Source organism: Benincasa hispida, chromosome 2 (assembly GCF_027475165.1).
Source record: "Benincasa hispida cultivar pf3 chromosome 2, pf3_genome.v1.1, whole genome shotgun sequence".
NCBI classification, from domain to species: domain Eukaryota; kingdom Viridiplantae; phylum Streptophyta; class Magnoliopsida; order Cucurbitales; family Cucurbitaceae; genus Benincasa; species Benincasa hispida.
Window position 1 is genome coordinate 19,573,097 of NC_143479.1, and position 18,137 is coordinate 19,591,233.

Below are 18,137 nucleotides of genomic sequence, written 5' to 3' on the forward strand. Positions count from 1 at the left end.
AGAAGAAAAAGGTACAAGAGCACACACAAAACGATTCTTACGGTTTTTGAACCTTAAAGAACACACCTTTAATGCCTCAACAAATGAAAGCTAGGTTTTAATTTCAAAAGAAGAAGAAAAAAAAAGTCTTATCAATTTTAATTCTTTCCCTTTTTACATTTATTTAACACACACATATATATATAATTAAAAAGAATAAAATTGATTCCTCAAATGCCCACGGCCACCACATTAAATTGTATTGAATTGATGATAACCACAACATTTTTCTTCTTCTTCTAAGAATGATAACAAGAGCTTTCATTTTGGGTTTAGTTTAAAATATAGTTTTTTTAAGTGTTGAGTTTCTTTTTTTTTTTTAATTTCAATTTAATTCTTTAAGTTTCAAAAACGTTACAATTTTAATTAATAGAATTAAAAATTATAATTAATATAAGTTTTTATTACTTTTTCATCACCATTTTATTAATTTTAAAATTTCGATTCATGACTATTTTTAATTAAAATATGAACTCTCGGTAGAGTGTGTGTTTAATAGTATCAATTATAGTAATTTGAAATGTATGAACTAAATTGAAAACAAATTTAAAATTATGAATTAAAAGTGTAATATTTTAAAACCTGAAACCTAAAATTTGAATGATTAAATAGAAACAAGCATAAAAAATGAGACAAACAAGGTAAACTATCTTTTCTTTTCCAATGAAAATAATAGTAGCATGAGAAAATTAATAATATTTAGGTATATCTCGAATTTGTACTAACCTTCATGCATTTCATTATCTACCCACATAAAAAAATACATTAAAATATATATTTTTTAAAAAATCAAATCACGAATTATGAATTGATAATTTAGCGGGATCACGAAAATAGTGGTACGTGATGCAATTAAGTACTTTCCAATTAATACAGTTTTTTGGAGAAACTATAGTAGCGACGTGGCAAAATTTCATTGGGTCACGTGTTACCGTTTTTTTAAATCTCACTAATTTCCTTCTATTTCATTGGGTTTTTTTTTTTTTTCGCTTCTTAATACTCCTCCGTTGTATCTCTTCTTCCTTATTCTTCTTTTTAACTTCCGCTCCTCTTCCCCTTTCTCTCACTACACTCATTTCTCCATATTCCCTTATTTCTTCACTTTCTTTCTTCTTCTATTTTTTCCTTATGGATTTCAGGTTCCGAGCCAACGATAACAAATCGCCGGCCACCGCCACTTCCACCTCCGTCCGCTCCTTCGATCAACTGCTTCAAGGTACCTAATCTTAATCGAAAATGTCATCTCTGTTTTCCTTGAGATCTATTGCAATATATACGTTACTTCAAATCCAAACACGCCTCCATTTCCATTATTCGATTACTCAACCAGTTACTAATGAGGTTTTTAATCACATCACTCGGAAGATTCTTTAAATGCCGAGCTCTTGAAGCAGAGGATGAAAGACGAAATAATGATCAGAGAGATCGCTAGCCGCAGAATGCTCGAGGCAGAGATCAGAAGAGAGCTAATTATCGAACAAGAACTGGCGAAGCGTAGGGTTGAAGGCAGGACGGAAGGCTTATTGTTTGACGATCAATTTTCCGTCAGATTGTTGGACCAGATCAGGATGAATCACAACATTGTGGATCCGTTTAGAGGTTTACTGACGGTTCCAGGTTCCAGTTCTTCGCCCTTACCTGTTTGTCCAGTTCCGAATCCTCAAAACGAAGAACCAAAACCTTTCGATGATAAAAAAAACAAGTTAATCGTTCTGGTTAGTACTTCTTTTTCAGATAGTTTGGTTTTCCTTTTTCTAAATACTTTGTGATTTGAATGAACATCTTCTTTTGCGTTGAGCTATGCTCGCTTGACTTAGACAAGAAGCTTAGATAAAAATGTAGTTCCCTCAAGAATCTAGTAATATTTTATTTTTTATTTTTTACTTCAGTGGTTAAATATTTTAGAAGGTTGATTAAAAAGATGTTCTACTCCTCATCTCCATTTAATTTTTAAACATTTTCAGTATATTTGTTTATAGTTTAATGTGGAATAGAAAATTCAAGAGAATATATATTTTAGGTTGACTAAAGTCTCGTTTGATAATACTGTGGACTCTGTTTGGTAATCCTTTATTTCATTCACATTTCTTATTATCGTATAATGGTTAAATTTTTAGCTAAATTTTAAAAACAAAAATAACTTTTTGAAAACTATTTATTTTAGTTCTCAGATTTTTGCTTGGTTTTTTAAGTCATTGGTGAAACTTAGAAAACAAATGAAGAAATTTCAAGATGAAAATAGTATTCACATGCTTAATTTTCAAAAATAAAAACAAAAAAATAAAATGGTTACCAAACTAGGCTTTGGTTTTTTGTTTTTGTTTTTTAAAATTAAATTCATTTCATCCATAATTCTTACAATAATTTGTATCTTTCATGGTTGATTTTTTAGTCAAATTATAAAAACAAAAACAACTTTTTGAAAGCTATTTTTTTTAGTATTCAAAATCTGACTTGGTTTTTAAACCATGGGTGAAAAGTAGATAACAGATGAAGAAATTTAGAGGAAAAATAAAAACAAAAACAAAAACAAAAATAAAATGGTTACCAAACGGAACCTAAGTTATTATCTCTTAGTATATGTATCATCATGTTCATTTAATATTTTAATATTTGAACATAAATAATTTTTCTTTTGTGATAAATTTTTGATATATTTGATATTTTTTAAAATTTACAAACTTATTACACAAATTTTTTTTGACAGTTTAATGTTATAGTGAACAAAAACTTCAAACTTAAGTATGATAGGGTTGTTATTTTTTTTTTTCTTTAAAGAAAAAGTTAAATATGTTTGATAAGAAATTGGGAGAAAATAGTTCAAAAACCAAAAAAAATTAAATGTTCACGAAAATGGGGCCTCAACTTAAAATCCCAAACTCTAAAACTCCAAAAATCCTAAACAATTTAGGTCTGGTTGACCAAAAGGGACTAAATTCTGTGTATAAACTATAAAATAAATGAGTTCATATTATTCAAACATGCAGCCGAAGCCAGACCCAGCAAAATTCGAAGGGAAGAGGAAAGCTGAGGGAGAAGCAGCAGAGGTTGATACTGATCAAAAAACCCCAACTCATTGGATCAGTTCAAAGAAATTAGCCAAAGAAGAGTTTGTTTGTAGCATGTGCAATGTTCAGGTCACAAGTGAAATTAGTTTCAATGCACATTTAAAAGGCAAGAAGCACATGGCCAAAGAAGGGCGTAGCCTACAAACTCAAGAGCCGAGCCCAGCGGAAGATCTGAAAGAAAAATTAGACAATCAAAAGAAGGACGCAGATAAAAAATCAGCCCTTAAAAACAAGGTCCATTTTAAATTCTGGTGCAAGATTTGCGAAATTGGAACCCCTTGCATGGCTATAATGGTCTCACATAACAATGGGAAGAAGCACAAGGCTCGCCTATTGAAACTTTCTCAACAGTCCAAATTGGACGACCAAAAGGACGAACCGAACCCCTTATGAAGGTAACTTTCTTTCCCTTAACCTTTCAACTATTGCATATAATGTATGTGTCTCTAACAGGAGTGTAAGAACTCGAACCGAATCGGTTTATGGCTAAAATATTTTAGAGTCCTTTAAAAAAATAATAATTTGAAAAACCTACCTGTCTCGTCCCAACTCGGTTCGGTTTTCACCCTTTTTCAATTGACTCGGCTCGGTTTGGGTTTTAAGGAAACCCTGTCCACTTATACACTCATCTCCTAGGAAATTATGCATGCATTTTAATTATTTTCAAAATTCTGATGTATGCCGTTATGTTCCATTGTTTTCGTTATTCATGAACATCCATCAAGGGGTGGGTAGGTTTTGTGTAATTGAACCACACCCATGTGCTATTTTTTTTCTTCATGATTTTACTATCTTGATTTTTTTTTACAGTTGTTGAACGGCACAGTTCAATTTTTCTTATGGTGTAAGTAGGGTTTTTTTTGAGTTAAAATATATTTTTTGATCTGAATTTTCACGAAAATAATAATTTAATATATCAAGTATAGTTGGGAAGGATTTAGTCCTTGCATTTTTAAATATATTAGTTGCATTTTTTTTGGATTAAATATGAGTGGTTAAAACTCTTTAGGAAAATAAAATATTTTTTGTATTTTAGTTGATCGGGCTCCTTTGAGAGACACAATTATCTCCGAAAATCATGCTCCTATTAAAAAAACTAACGAAGGTCTAATGGTTTGTTAAAACTTGACGGTCATTTCTTTTATTTATTTATGATTTGTATATAACAGTACAAATTAATGTTAGCTTGGAATAGCGGTGGTGCATAGGCAATTTTCACACGCTACTTGGGTGAAAGTCCAACTAAAAACGTATTTATTATTATCTTTTGTTTTTGTAAACGTATTTATTTATTTTTTGTTTTTTCCTTAAAAAAAACACTATAATATTAAGATTGTTTTCAAATATAATAAAATGAATTAAACTTATTTACAAAGTAAAATGTCACTTCTATAGATATATGTATATTATTCAATTTTATACTAATTCAATATTGATTTATTTGGATAGACATTTCAATTATAATTTAAATAAAGAGAAATAATATTATAACTTTTAAACAATTTCAAACTTTCCATTTAAAAAAAATGTTATATTATTTAGTTTATTTGAATGCTATATACTTTTTTTTACAATTTAAACTTATTGATATTTTAGTATTTAAATTATAATATAATTATTAATTATATTTTTTCTTTTTTCTTTTTTTTTTTTTAAAAAAAAATAACTATTAGTTACATTTTTCGAGTTCAACTAAATGTAGAGTTGGATAATAATTTGAACTTACATATGCCTTAATTAAAGAAAAATAATTTTTGTTAAGTACAAAAAAATAAAATACTTAATATATATGTATTTAAATTAAATTGTGCGAAAAGTGCCAACACATTACCATTGTTCCAAAACTTACATTTATTTCAGTATCGTATAAGATATATATAAATACAATAAATGACCATTAAGTTTTAACTTCGTTCAAGTTTCGTGGTTTTTTCTTTTTAAATGGTGGCATGGTTATTGAGCTAAAAGCGTTGCTCGAAGAGGTATGATTCATTAAAATACAAACAAGTACTCTATTTTTCTGAATCATTACAAAACCTACCTTCTGGGGTTATTTTCCTTTGGAGAAAAAATCAATTTTGAAAGTATACCAATTTTAATTTTAAACTTTTAATTTAATCAAATTGAATCAACTTTGACTTTCAAATTAAATTTTTAACTGAATTACCCATTAAATCACTATGGAATAAGTTTTTTCCAATTCACCGACCCAAGAAGTTTATTTTTTCAATCTTAGTCTATTCACGTTCGATTGTCTAAATTTAGTTTATATACTTTCAATAAATCTTAAATTTAGTTTCTCAAAATTAATTTTAAATGGATTAAATAATACTAATGTTTCTATATAATGAAATACAATATACGAATACAATTTTAAATTTTATAGTAAAAATTATAATAGATAACCTTTCCTTAAAAAAATCCAAAAATGAATTAATAGTGGAGACTAAATTTAAAATTTATAAAAATACATGAATTGAAATTAGACAACTAAAAGGGAAGACTAAAATCCAACCAATTTCAAAAAAAACATATATTAAAATGATACTTTAATTAACCTAATTATTATTATTAATTTTTAGGGGAAAATGCTCTTTTTTCCAAGAATCCTTCTTGTGACTCTGAGTCAAGCGACACATTTCAATAAAGTGAAAATAGAGCAGGTCTTTTCTAAATCATTTCAAAAGTATTTATTGTTCCTATTTTTTCAAACACCAATACTGTTCTACTTCTAACAAGTCCTAGATTATTGGGTAAAAAAACTGTCTTGTTGATTCATGCGGTTTGGAGCATGTGTCGATTTAATTTTAGGTTTTAAAATCCTACGGTAAAAGCTTTGTTGTTGGCGATTTGGTTTTTAAATTTTTATTTTTAAAAATTAAATTAATAAACACTACTTCTATTTTCAAATTTCTTTGATTTGTTTTACTTTTTATGAATGGTTTAAAAAATCAAACTAAATTTTTAAAACAAAAAAAAATGTAGTTTTTAAAAATTTATTTTATTTTTTGAATTTGCCTAAAAATTTAACCATTTTACTTAAAAAATATGCAAATTATGGTAAAAAATTGACTTAATTTTACTCTCTTCTTAAGAATATGCTTAATTTCCAAAAATAAAAAACAAAATGACTACCAAAAAAAGTTTAAAGGATCAAACATTTGACCTATTGTTAAATAAATAAATAATAATAATTGAAATTGAAAAAATAATAATAACAATAATAAAATGAATAATGAATAATAAAAATGAATAAATAAAGTAATGCCTAATTTTACCGAATTGTCAAATGAGCTAAATATTGAATAATTACACGAATGTTTGAAACCCCTAATAATCCATTGCAATTTTGTATAACGCATGTGCCTCTCTATGATGTCTTGCAAAATATATTAAAAATTCTCTAATTCTTTTTGGAAATGGTCCATTTGATCTTTAATTTTAAAAATTCACGATTGTATCCTAACCATTCATTTTTTAGACTTTATTAAACTCTCTAATCAACTTATTTAGCTTCGAGTTTGTCACTTAGTATTGTTAATTGAAATATAAATAAGTTTTTTTACGTAGTTAGAATTTGTTGATTGATGAATTAGAATTCATTTGCCAAGTAACATATGAACCACATATCAAGTGTTTATTATTAAAATAATAATTTAACTATCTATCATTTTTTTAAAACAAAGTGCAACAATTTTTTACAAAATAACTAGTTGAGAATCCTCATTATATTAATAACAAATTTAAAGCTTTACAACCAATGGAATTCTTAATTTAGTTCTACATTTTTTAAAAACTTTAAATTACCTTTTCATATAATAAAAATCTTAATCGGGCATTTTGTTAAAAAAAAAAAAAAAAAAAAAAAGTTCAGTTTTGAGCTTCATTGAATTATTGCTTATTGAATACATTATGCGTCACTCATGTATTACTTAACAAATGAAATCTAACCAATCTATCATTAAATTCTAATTACATAAGAAATTTATTTCTTCTAATTTGAAATACTAAGTGACTTAGAGTCTAAATATATTAATAAGATAATAGTTTAATGAAAGTCTAAAAAAAAGTTTGAGAAATTTTAATATGTTTAAGGATAGAATTGAGAAATTTGAAAATTAAATATCAATTACTAAATAGACTATAGAACATTAATATGTTTTGCAAGATATCAGATAGAATAATGATGTAGTGCAAAAGATAAAAGAGGATAAGTTTATAATAACATCAAAAGTTATTCCTACAAAAAGACAATTTCTCTATTTATGGAGAGTTGAAAAACAAACTAATCCTAATCAATCAAAGATTTGGTCAATATAGTCCAATTTACCCTAATCTCTGCTATACCATTTTATCCCTCTAAAAAAACCAGTCCTTAAATTTCGAAAAGAAAATGAAAACTACAAAACTTTTGTTGTTTTGATGATTTGTAAAAATCCCAAATAGAATCGTTGGCCCATGGAAATCTTGCATTGCAACTAATAAGATCAAAAATTGTAGAGCATGTCCCTTTTTAGATTCTTTCTTTCGTTGCTCACAACTGTACATTCTTGTCGTCAAGATTTTGCTCAATCATTTTAGCTGAAATTGAATAGCAAAGCAACCCATAAAACACATTTGAAAGGTTATTGCATAACCAAGAATTTGTGAAGAAATGGGGTGAAATAAACCCACAAAAAGAGGCAACAAATAGTAAGAGTAAGAGTTTTATTTAACTCATGTTGTTTGGTTGATTACCAATTCATTTGGGTTAGATTTGATTCAAATAAATGAAAATTTTATAGGCTGGTTTGATTTGTGGATTCACCTAAAATAACGTGAACCATCTTGAACTTATAACTTTAAAATTTATATTTTTTTTACATATGATAAAATTATTTATACATATATTATTTTTATTATTTTTTCTCTAAAAATTCCTAAAAATAGTTTTTTAGCATTTTGATAAGAATTTTTTTATTATATAAATTAAAATTGAGTAGTTAATTTTAATTTAATATATGAAAATAATTAAATTATTAATATTTTACTTTTTTTTTGAATAAAATTTTAAATAAATGACCTTATTAACCTGAACCAATTCAACTTAAATATTGATTAGATTGGGTTGGATTCATTTCTTAACAAGGTTAATTTGGGTTGAAGGAATTTACAATTCATACAAATTTAAAAAGTCTTTCAATCCAATCCAATTCAACTCACGAACCACCCTAACAAATTGAATCGAGAAGGTTCTGTCCAATAAATTCAAAGGGGTAGGATAGCGTGAAACACATACCAAGAATTGAGCATGTATGTTGGGTTAGATCGCATGGGTAGAGTTGAATAGATCATGTGTTTCTACCCTAGACTTTTCTTTGTTCATTTTTTTTCTTCCTTGTTCGGTTGGCCCACGTATGTGTTCCAAATTTATTTTGGGTTTTCTGTCTTATACATGTGTTTCTTGCAAGATTAACTTTAATTGAATTGTTGATTTTCTTTTAATCTAGCCAGCTCTCGGTCTTGATTTTCTTCAATTATCTCTTTCTTGAATTCTTGTCATTGTTTCAAAAGTCGATCCATGTTTTAAGTCATCTTTCTTAATAACCGTTGGATCTCTTTAACTCCTTTCTTCATTTCCTCCGATACTTTAAGATTGATGTATAAATTAGATGATTCCTCTGACACCAAATTGATGTAGTCTAAAAGATAAAATGAGAAAAATCTCCAATAATAAAATTAAAATTTTTATCATGAATCAAATGTTAACAATACAAGAAGATAGTTTCTCTATTTATAGAGAATTGAAAAGTAAACTAATCTCAATCTTAATTAAACAAAGAAACTAATCTTGATCTTATAAACAAAAAAAAGAAAAAAAAAAACTAATCCTAATCCTAAATAATTAAAGAAATTAATTACAATCTTAATCGATCAAGGATTTTACCAAGATAGCTCAATTTACCCTAATCCCTACTACATGAGGCAAGGTCCTATGTAGTATAAGAAATCGCAATGTATTATTATGTTAGTTTCTTTTCTAACTTTTTTTTTTCTTTTAAGATCTTAAAGCATTGTTTAATAATAATAATAATATAAATGTCTTATGTTTCACATGTATGGAAACATGTAAGAAACTGTAAAATCAAATGAAAAGTTCATCTTTTTTTACCCTTCAAAATTTTAATCTCATCAAATTTCATTATGAACTTGAATAAATGGTAACATTAATATCCTCATAAGCCAAGTATTCATCTTTATTAGAAACTGATTAGGCGAAATGATTACTTATTATATCGTATAAAAATGAAGATAATTTGTTCTAATCTTGGGTACTTTTAATATGCTTCATTTTGTGTTTAGGTGTAGGTATTTTTGTGATCAAAGGAGGATTATATGGCTAAACACTTAGGAAAAAAAAATAAATTAATGTCATATCAAATTTTGCACATTATCCTTGACTGACTCTAAAGTGATCTGACCACAGCTGCTGCGAGCTATAACTTCTGATGAACTTGGTTGTAGATTTCTTCTTTTCTCTGCTCCCTTTTTGGTTACATAGATTCAGTTTTTAATTTCTCATTTTTTCATATGCTGCAGCTATAGATTCTGAAACCAAACAAAACATTTCCCCTCAGATGTGTGTTCCATTGATACTAATAGCAAGATGTTTTGTTTATTGACTCGGCTTACATTAATTAGTTTGATTGATCTTAATGAACTTTTTAGAAATTCTGCCTTTTCTTCATATAAAGGTAATTTGGTTCCATGTAGAAAGAATCAGATTCAAGCTTTTAAGAACAAATCCAATCCTTTTTCAGCTATTGTTACAGTTATAGATATATCATCTCGAGTATAAAAGCTTCAGGTTTAAGTTTAACAAACAGCCATTAAGAATTCTGATAACTGACAAGTCAAAACTAGATATAGACAGTAGATTGAAGGATTGCCACTTTGATTCTTCTCCATATCTCATCATCATTCTTTTTAAATGTATTAACATGTACAAATACTACTTTCCCTTTACATAGAAAAATACAGAATCAGAGAAGGAATTACAATCAACTATGATGGCTTTCAGGCAAAGGAAATGCCTCAAGCCTACCACCCAAATAGTAGAGTTCTAAGTGACACTGGAGATGAAAATGAGCTCAAACCCTTAAAGCCACCTGATCTTGCCATGAAATCTTTCTTTTACCAGCTCGACTCGGGCCATCTCCAATACTCCTGCACGCCGAAATCTTGATATCGTTTTGCTGCTCGTCGTTCCCTCCTCGGAGAAGGCTTTTCTTCAGCTCATCAACTCTCAGTGGCTCATAATTGGTCTGCAATTCCTCTTCCTCTATCTGAACCAAAATAAATGTAGAGATTGTTAGAGAAAATTACATTTGCAGAGCTTTGTAAATGTAATTAAGTCCCCTAGTCAATTACCGAAATTTGGTTCAAGTCAAAAAATGGAGTGATGTTTCTCTCGCTAGCATCTCTTCCACTGTACATTCTTTCCTTCTGGTTCAAGTCGAAAACCGGCGTCGAGTTTTGTTGATTGGCTTTCTTCCTAGAAGAAGTCTTTGCCTTCTGGTTTAAGTCAAGAACAGGAATTGGAGTAGAATTCTGAAGAGGCATATCGATTCCTTTGTCAATTCTTTCCTTTTGGTTTACATCAGAGATGGTTGGGAGGGGTTGTAAAACAGTTCTTCTTCTCGCACCATTCTTCCCCTTCTTATTGTTGTTAGCCACTTGATTATTCAATTGCTTCTGCTGCACGGGCTCTCTATTTGAATAATGGTCGTTTGTTGATAATTGGTTCTTCATTAAGTACTCATATCTCTTCCTCAAGAATCTTCAATATAAACAAAGACTCATTAGTTAGGACTAAACAATTCACTAACTCCTGATGAAGATCAATACAAATAGACTGTAAAAGTTTGTAGATTATCATACCGGACTTCTGCAATCAGGGTCATCTTCTTTAGCTTCATCATCTGTAATTTCCTCTTGACAGTTCCTGTTTCCTGGAAGGAAAAAAAAATCAACTGTTTGTTCATCCATAACTTTCCCAAGTCCAAAACTGATCTCTATGTCACAAACTCGGAACTTGGAGCGGCAAATTTTATAAATAACCAGCAATAGTCTAAGTTTTAGTATTATGTAAAGCAGAAACAAAACAGAAGACCATACAAATAAGGTAAGTTGTTTAAGAACATATATTTAGAGAGTAGAAGAGAAAACCACTGGACTCAGAAAGATGATCTAAAATGGTAACTAAACACAGGTTAAGAATGGACCAAAGTTGCTTGATTGGACAAGAGGAGATCATATTAGTTTAAAAGGGGGTATGAATCTTTCAGAAGCAAGAAAATAAACAAATGGAAGAGAAACTAAAAGATGAATTTCCAAATAGGAAAAAAAAATTAATATATGAACTTCACTCCTTTTTTGCCTAGGGATAGGTATTTCAAATTTCAACAAACAACCACAAATTTTTGTTCTCGTATTATTGTTTGAGCAACTAAAGAGAGGGTTATAGAACTTAAACCAAGAAAATAGCCAGTTCAGATACTCAGAAGAATTAGCTTTAGCCCAAGAAGGTAACAACAATAATAATTCTTAATTCAGGTTTCCATGATCCAGAACTATGAGATCAAACCATCTTTCCTCTCTTCCAAACCAAAAACAAAACAAAACCCAATTTAGGAGAAAAAAGATCTGAAGAAAAAATTGAAACATGATCAAAAGAAAGCCAGATCTGGTAGAAACAACGAAGAAAAAAAAAACCCCTAAATCTGTAAAAAAGCTGAAAAAGAAATTTACCTTCTCCAAGTCCTGATAATCTTGGAGGAGACTCTGATGCTTGAATCTGGTCTTGGAATCCTCAAACACAGGGTATTGGGAGACAACCCCTTTCATCTTCTTCATAGATGGGAAGGTAGGAAAAAAATTAAGAACCCAGAAGAGAAGATAGCCGAAGTTTTAGATTAGGGGGGAAGAGGGAGAGAAAGGAAGATGGGTAACGAAGAAGGAAGACAGGTAGGGAAGAAAAATTGAGAAAGTGGGTGAAGAGGCAAGGACAAAGAAGAAGAAAGAGAAAAGAGAAATAGAAAGAGAAAAGGAGAAATTGATGGGAATTGGGGTGAAGGTTCTTGGTTTCCTGTTTTCTCTGTGAAGCTCTGACCAAGCCAACTAAAACCCAAAAAAGCCCACATAACTCGGTGAAAAATATTGTTCTTTTCAGAGACAGTGATGAAGATGGGGGAAGGATTTTTTGGGGGTTGCAGAAGGGTAATTGAGGGAACACCCATTTTTAATACTGAGTTGAGAAGAAAAAGAAAAGGGTTTGTTTGTGTGCGTGTGTGTCTGTGAGGTGGGTTTGGTTGGAGGACATTAGAAGACATCTATCCATCTCATCCATCTTCACTTTCTTTTCTTTCTTTCTTTCTTTTTTGGTTTTTCTTCAACATAAATTTTGGTCCAGCTGGGCCATTAATGAGAGAGAAAGAAAGAAAGAAAGACGGACAGAATTTGGGTGGTATAGACTCTTCCTTGTCATTGATGGGTGTTGTGTGGAGTTTCTCTGTTTCTTCACCCTTTTTTCTGCAAAGAGAGAGAATTCTAGACTTCTAGAGAAAGACAGAAAAGGGAAGACTAGTAAGTAGTAATTGGAAAGATAAAATTTTGAGGGTTTGATCCAGAAAATTTCATCTCTTTTCTTTGCCTATTTTTGCCATATGGAAGGAGATTAGATAAAAATGGAGGGGCTGGTTGAATTGAAGAGAGTTTTTTTGTTAGTTTGAAAGTACCTTATTTTATAGGGCTCCCTCTCCCTGTCTTGGCTGTGGACTGTGTGATGTTGGTTTTTTTCATCATATTCTTTCTTCTGCATATTCATGAATCTGAAACAAGGGGAGGATGCTTTTCTTTCCTTTTCCCCCATTTTCCCATTATTATAGCAGGTCAATTTATACAAAATGACTAAAATACCCCTACTTTCTCTCTCTCTCTATCTCCACCATTTTCTTCTTTCCTTTTAACCCCTCAATTCAAAACCCATAGCTTTTTCAAAGATGGCGAAGGACCGAAGGTAAAGTAGGAAAGGCTAAATTGGTTTGGCTCCATGTCAGTCAGATACAAAAAGACCAAATTGCCCAAAGTGCTTCTGGTGTGGTGTGGGGTAGAGTAGGAAATTCAAGTGAGGCCTTTTTTTTTTTTGCATCCAATGAAATTAATGGAATGGTGTGAGTTTTGTTGTAGCCAGCAGATGGGCATGGGCATATCCTCTCCAGTAAGTATTGGGTCAATTCAAAGCCTCATTTTTTGATCTTAAATTGAATCAATTCCCCTATTCTGTGATTAGGATTTGACATAACATTGCATTATTTTCCTCTCAAAATTGGATCCAAATGCCCTTTTCATCTTTTTAGTAGCTATTTCTAAGTTTGATAACTTCCTTTTTCTTCTTTCCAGTTAAAAAATATAAGAGGTGGATTTTCAACTTAAAAAATATAATATTTACTATTAATATTGAGTTGTTTACAAAAACATTGGTGACCAAACGTCCTTAATAGTGTTAAAGATGACAAATTTATTGGATGAACTTGTGGTGTGGCAAATAGTTAGAAGCATTGATGAGCATGTCCTATCAGATGGTATCGTCGTGGACTAAATAAAAATATTATTAGTTTCTTGTCTAGTAATCATTTTTTTAAAAAAAAAAAAAAAAAAAATTAAGTCTACTTGCTTTTAATTACTTACAAAAGTTCAATTCTTAGTCAAATTTTTAAAATTTGGTTTTTTAGTTTTCAAAATTTTGCTTGATTTTTTAAAATATTAGTAAAAAGTGAATAACAAATCAATAAATTTAATAGTGAAATTAGTGTTTGTATGCTTAATTTTCAAAACCAAATGGTTATCAAACAAAGTCTAAATTATAAGTTTATTTTTTGAGTTTTTAGATTTATGTCAAATGGGTCTCTGAGTCTTATAAATTTTCTGATGGGCTTATGAAATTTTATTTTTGTATCAATAAGTCATTGTACTTCCAATTTTATGACTAATAGATCCTTGACTTATTCAACATTTTTTTAAAATGAGTAGATCTAATGGACATAAAATTGACTATTGATGTTTTATTAGATACGAAGTTTAATTTTATGTTTAATAGATTCGTAAATTAGAAAAAAATGATGAAAATATTAGGGACTTATTGGATATTAAATTGAAAAATTATTGACCTATTTGACATTTTTAAGTTTAGATACTTATTGGACACAAAGCTAAAGTTAAATAAATATTAAGAACATTTTAAAGAATTATTGGACACAAATATAAAAGTTTATAGACTAAATCTACAAGTCAACCAATAAAAGTGATGTCGATTTGAACATAATTGAGTGGGTAAAAATATCAATTACCACTTAGAGGCTGTTTGGGATGTTGAGATGATATAAGATGTGGGGAGTTATGATGTCTGGGGAGTTACGATCGAGTATGTCTAAGCACTGAGATGATATACAATACACGGAAGAAAAATGATGGTGAGATACGAAACACGTTTTGAAAATGAACCCACAAACAATTAAAATCAGTGAGATAGGATAATGGACCTTCAAACACTGAAATGATATATGATGTAGAGATATACCATCTCATATTAGCCTCCCACATAGTCTCTTAAAGTGTCGATGTTTTAATCTCTCACCAATAATGATGAAATTCAATATAACAATACTCTATCCTTAACCAATTATAGGCATTAAAAAAAATGGATTGGAGATGGTAATAAAACTATGCTAAATTGAATGGTTTTTAACCGTTTAGGTAATGTAAATTTGACTTTTAGACTTTTTGGAAATTATACATATTATATACCAGTCTTAATTTTTCGTAGCTAAACACTTCAATTTTTAGTTAGAATTAAAAAATAAAAACAACTTTTTCAAAAACATTTTTTTTGTTTCATTTTTAAAACTTGCATTAGGTTTTTAGAAATACTTCTTAAAATAGGTAACAAAATAAATAAATCAATATATAAAAAGTATTGTTTATAAACGTAATTTTTAATAACCAATTTCTTCCATGCTAGTAATATAACTAGTACCATATTTTGTATAAGCACGATCACTTAAATACTACTCCACAAGCCAAAGTCAATTTCTTCCAAATATGTCAATAAGTTGCATCGCACATCGCACATCAACCATATATTAGTAGATCTTAAAATAGAAAATATGTAAAAAAAAAAAAAAAAAAAGTTTGATACATAGAAGTAAATTAAAAATAAAGAAGGAAATTGTAAATTACTTAAGCCTCATTTGATTTTTTTTTGTCATTTAAAATAATATCTCTTTTATTATCTACTTTTATTAATATTTTAAAAAACTAAACCAAAATTTAAAATTAAAAAGATTTTTTTTTTTTTTTGGAAACTGACTAAAAATTCAAGTATAATTATCAATAGTTCAGGGGTTGTTTTCAAATATGAACAAAAATATTTATAAATATAGTAAAATTTTACTGTCTAGTTGCGATACACCGCTAGACTACTATTTATATTTATTTATATCATAATAGATATAAATAATAATCTATAGTGATTTATCATGATCTATTACAAATAAATGATAATATTTTATTATTATTTATAAATATTTTATAACAATTTCAATTTTAAAATAATTTTCCATACTCTGGCATGCTTAGAAAAGCAGTGAAGTGAGAATTTTAAAGAAATTATTGCAATATATATAACATAAACATGGGCTTGAGTTCCGCCGCCCGCATAAAATGCTGCCGACTGCTGGGGCCTCGCTTCCTCCAATCCAACTATTTTTTTTTAAAAAAAAATATATATCAAAATTTTCGAAATCCCTATTAATTGCATCAAATTAATGGGTACACTTTAAATTTTTATTCTTTGAATTTGAATTATAAACCTTCAATCTTGAAAATCACATCTCGTAAATAAAATTTATGTCTAAGACATTCAAGAAGAGTTTGGGCTCCATTTGAAATTGGTTGAATGAGTTATAATAAGACGTGTGTTAAACTAATGAGAAGAAAATATTATTTTAACTTTCGTTTTGCTACAAAAACTATTTAGAACTTGATAGTTAAAATATGTAAGGATTTTTCTTGACGAAAATACACTTAAAAACACTAACATATAGAAATATATGAAAATTTATTATAATATCATAAAAATAATAACAAGGTAACGACTAGTCTTTCGAGAGGGCTAGATTCTCCCAAATTTTCCAAAGAAAATTCTACAAAATTCTTCACACCTATAAACGCACTTTCACCGACTATTTATAGGGTTTCTTGCATATTTGGTCAAATAAGCTTTAAAAATTAAGTTCATGACTCATACTTATTACTTTTGCAAAAATGGCCAAAACAAGCTCATCCCATGAAATGTAAAAAAAGTACGGATACACCTAATACATACTTGATATACACGATATAATTGATATATTAGGATACACCTAATACACACTTGATATACACGATACGCTTGATACACTTGATATAATTGATATTGTTGGGTTTTATGCCCTAAAACTCGTAGAGTAAACGTAAATAATTTATTGTCATCAATAAAAAGTTATCGATGTTTTTTTCAACAAGTGTTATTAATTGTTTTGTATTCATTTTGTCTTAATCACCCTAAATCTAATAAACTCACATCATAAGCTGTCTTATAAGTCTTGAATTGTATGCGAAGACGTACAAGGATCAATGTTCAAGATACAACCTAAAGGGTTTATAGTATAAGAATAAGGTTGAGTACTTCATCCTAATGACACTATGAATATGACCCACTATGTATTTGATACATACTCAATGATCTAGCACGCTCGTGTAATGCGAGTGGGAGTATCTTATGCAACGAGTTTACACAAGACCGGACTGCAAAACAGTAACCACTAAATGTAATCTCGTTGACTAATTAGGTTTCTATTTTACTAGGAAGACCTAAGCAACTTAGTCTTAATCTCAAGTCTATCATGAACTTCTAATCACGAGAGATTGTCCTTTGAATTGTATGGGTAAGAGTGGCCAATTCGCCTATCCAATATGCCTACCATTTTGGGGACAAGACTGAGTAGGGAGCTGGGAATACAATAATACAAGATAGATTTCACGCATTCCCAACTATAGCGTAGAGTAGATGAGTGTTCATTCAAGTGACATCTCTGAGACTTTAACAAATGGTCCTACCCTTTCACTGGCCGGGGAGAGGTTTATATTTAATGGTTGGACCATAAACATGTTGTTCATTAGAGGAGCACGGGTACTTAAGGATGAAGAAGTAACCCATGGGTAAAATGGTAATTTTGACCTAGTTGGTGTTACGAACACTCGTGAATGACTAACTTGTTGTTATTGGTCTATATTCGTGGATACATAAATATATCTACAACGAGAAGAGTGTAGTTATGGGTATCTGGTGAAATGTATCCACAATTAACGAATCATGATTAATGTGGTTAATGAGTTTAGTCAATTAATCTCATATCGTTGAAGCTTTTGATCTGTAGATCCACGAGGTTCCTTTCCTGGCTCGTAAAGGGAATTGAGGTAACTATGTCTTGAATAGAATTTGAAATGTTCAAATTCACTTAGGGAAATAATATAACATGTTATGATATATTATGATATAAAGTTTATATTTTAGTTAAGCTCTATAATATAGATTTAATTTTGGATATAATTTAAAATTAATTTATGAAAAAATTAAATATTCGAAAGAGTTCAAATATTAATTTAATATGAATTGGATTCACATTTAAACTATAGGTTACGAGAGAAATACAATTGAATATGATTCAAATATAGGTTAAATTAAATATCTGATATTTAATTTGGTAATTATTTAATAGGAGAATTAAATAACTATTTAATTAAATTTAATGAATTAAAAACTATAGGTTACGTGAGAGATGATTCATTTAAATAATTAATTAAATTATATTTAGTAATTAATTAGATTAAATCAGATAACTCCCACGTAGGGGAGTAATCAGAAATGTGGGCTATCCCACATTTCCCTCT

At 29.1% G+C, this 18,137-nt stretch overlaps 2 protein-coding genes across 3 annotated transcripts; one reads left to right on the plus strand and one right to left on the minus strand.

Annotated features, from left to right (window-relative positions):
• The first annotated feature begins 1,085 nt into the window (after positions 1–1,085).
• On the plus strand, positions 1,086–4,481 carry LOC120071998 (uncharacterized). Its single transcript, XM_039024425.2, has 3 exons — positions 1,086–1,255; positions 1,405–1,754; positions 3,027–4,481. The coding sequence occupies exons 1-3, from the start codon at positions 1,168–1,170 to the stop codon at positions 3,498–3,500; spliced, it is 912 nt and encodes a 303-aa protein (XP_038880353.1). The 5' UTR covers positions 1,086–1,167; the 3' UTR covers positions 3,501–4,481.
• Positions 4,482–10,020: 5,539 nt separating this feature from the next.
• LOC120071506 (uncharacterized) lies at positions 10,021–13,152 on the minus strand. 2 transcript variants are annotated; one of them, XM_039023827.2, is made up of 4 exons: positions 11,898–13,152; positions 11,028–11,098; positions 10,518–10,926; positions 10,021–10,432 (listed from the first exon to the last, which is right to left on the minus strand). In XM_039023827.2, the coding sequence occupies exons 1-4, from the start codon at positions 12,000–12,002 to the stop codon at positions 10,238–10,240; spliced, it is 780 nt and encodes a 259-aa protein (XP_038879755.1). In that variant the 5' UTR covers positions 12,003–13,152; the 3' UTR covers positions 10,021–10,237. The 2 variants fall into 2 exon arrangements, with proteins under 2 accessions (XP_038879755.1, XP_038879754.1); XM_039023826.2 differs by having other exon boundaries at positions 11,028–11,119; positions 11,898–12,359.
• Positions 13,153–18,137: the final 4,985 nt, after the last annotated feature.

Coding starts and splice junctions, on each gene's coding strand:
- LOC120071998 (XM_039024425.2), top strand. CDS start 1,168: ATGGATTTCAGGTTCCGAGCCAACGATAACAAATCGCCGGCCACCGCC. Junction 1,256..1,404: donor CTTCGATCAACTGCTTCAAG/GTACCTAATCTT, acceptor ATCACTCGGAAG/ATTCTTTAAATGCCGAGCTC. Junction 1,755..3,026: donor AAAACAAGTTAATCGTTCTG/GTTAGTACTTCT, acceptor TCAAACATGCAG/CCGAAGCCAGACCCAGCAAA.
- LOC120071506 (XM_039023826.2), bottom strand. CDS start 12,002: ATGAAGAAGATGAAAGGGGTTGTCTCCCAATACCCTGTGTTTGAGGAT. Junction 11,120..11,897: donor ATTATCAGGACTTGGAGAAG/GTAAATTTCTTT, acceptor ATGAACAAACAG/TTGATTTTTTTTTCCTTCCA. Junction 10,927..11,027: donor ACCCTGATTGCAGAAGTCCG/GTATGATAATCT, acceptor TTTATATTGAAG/ATTCTTGAGGAAGAGATATG.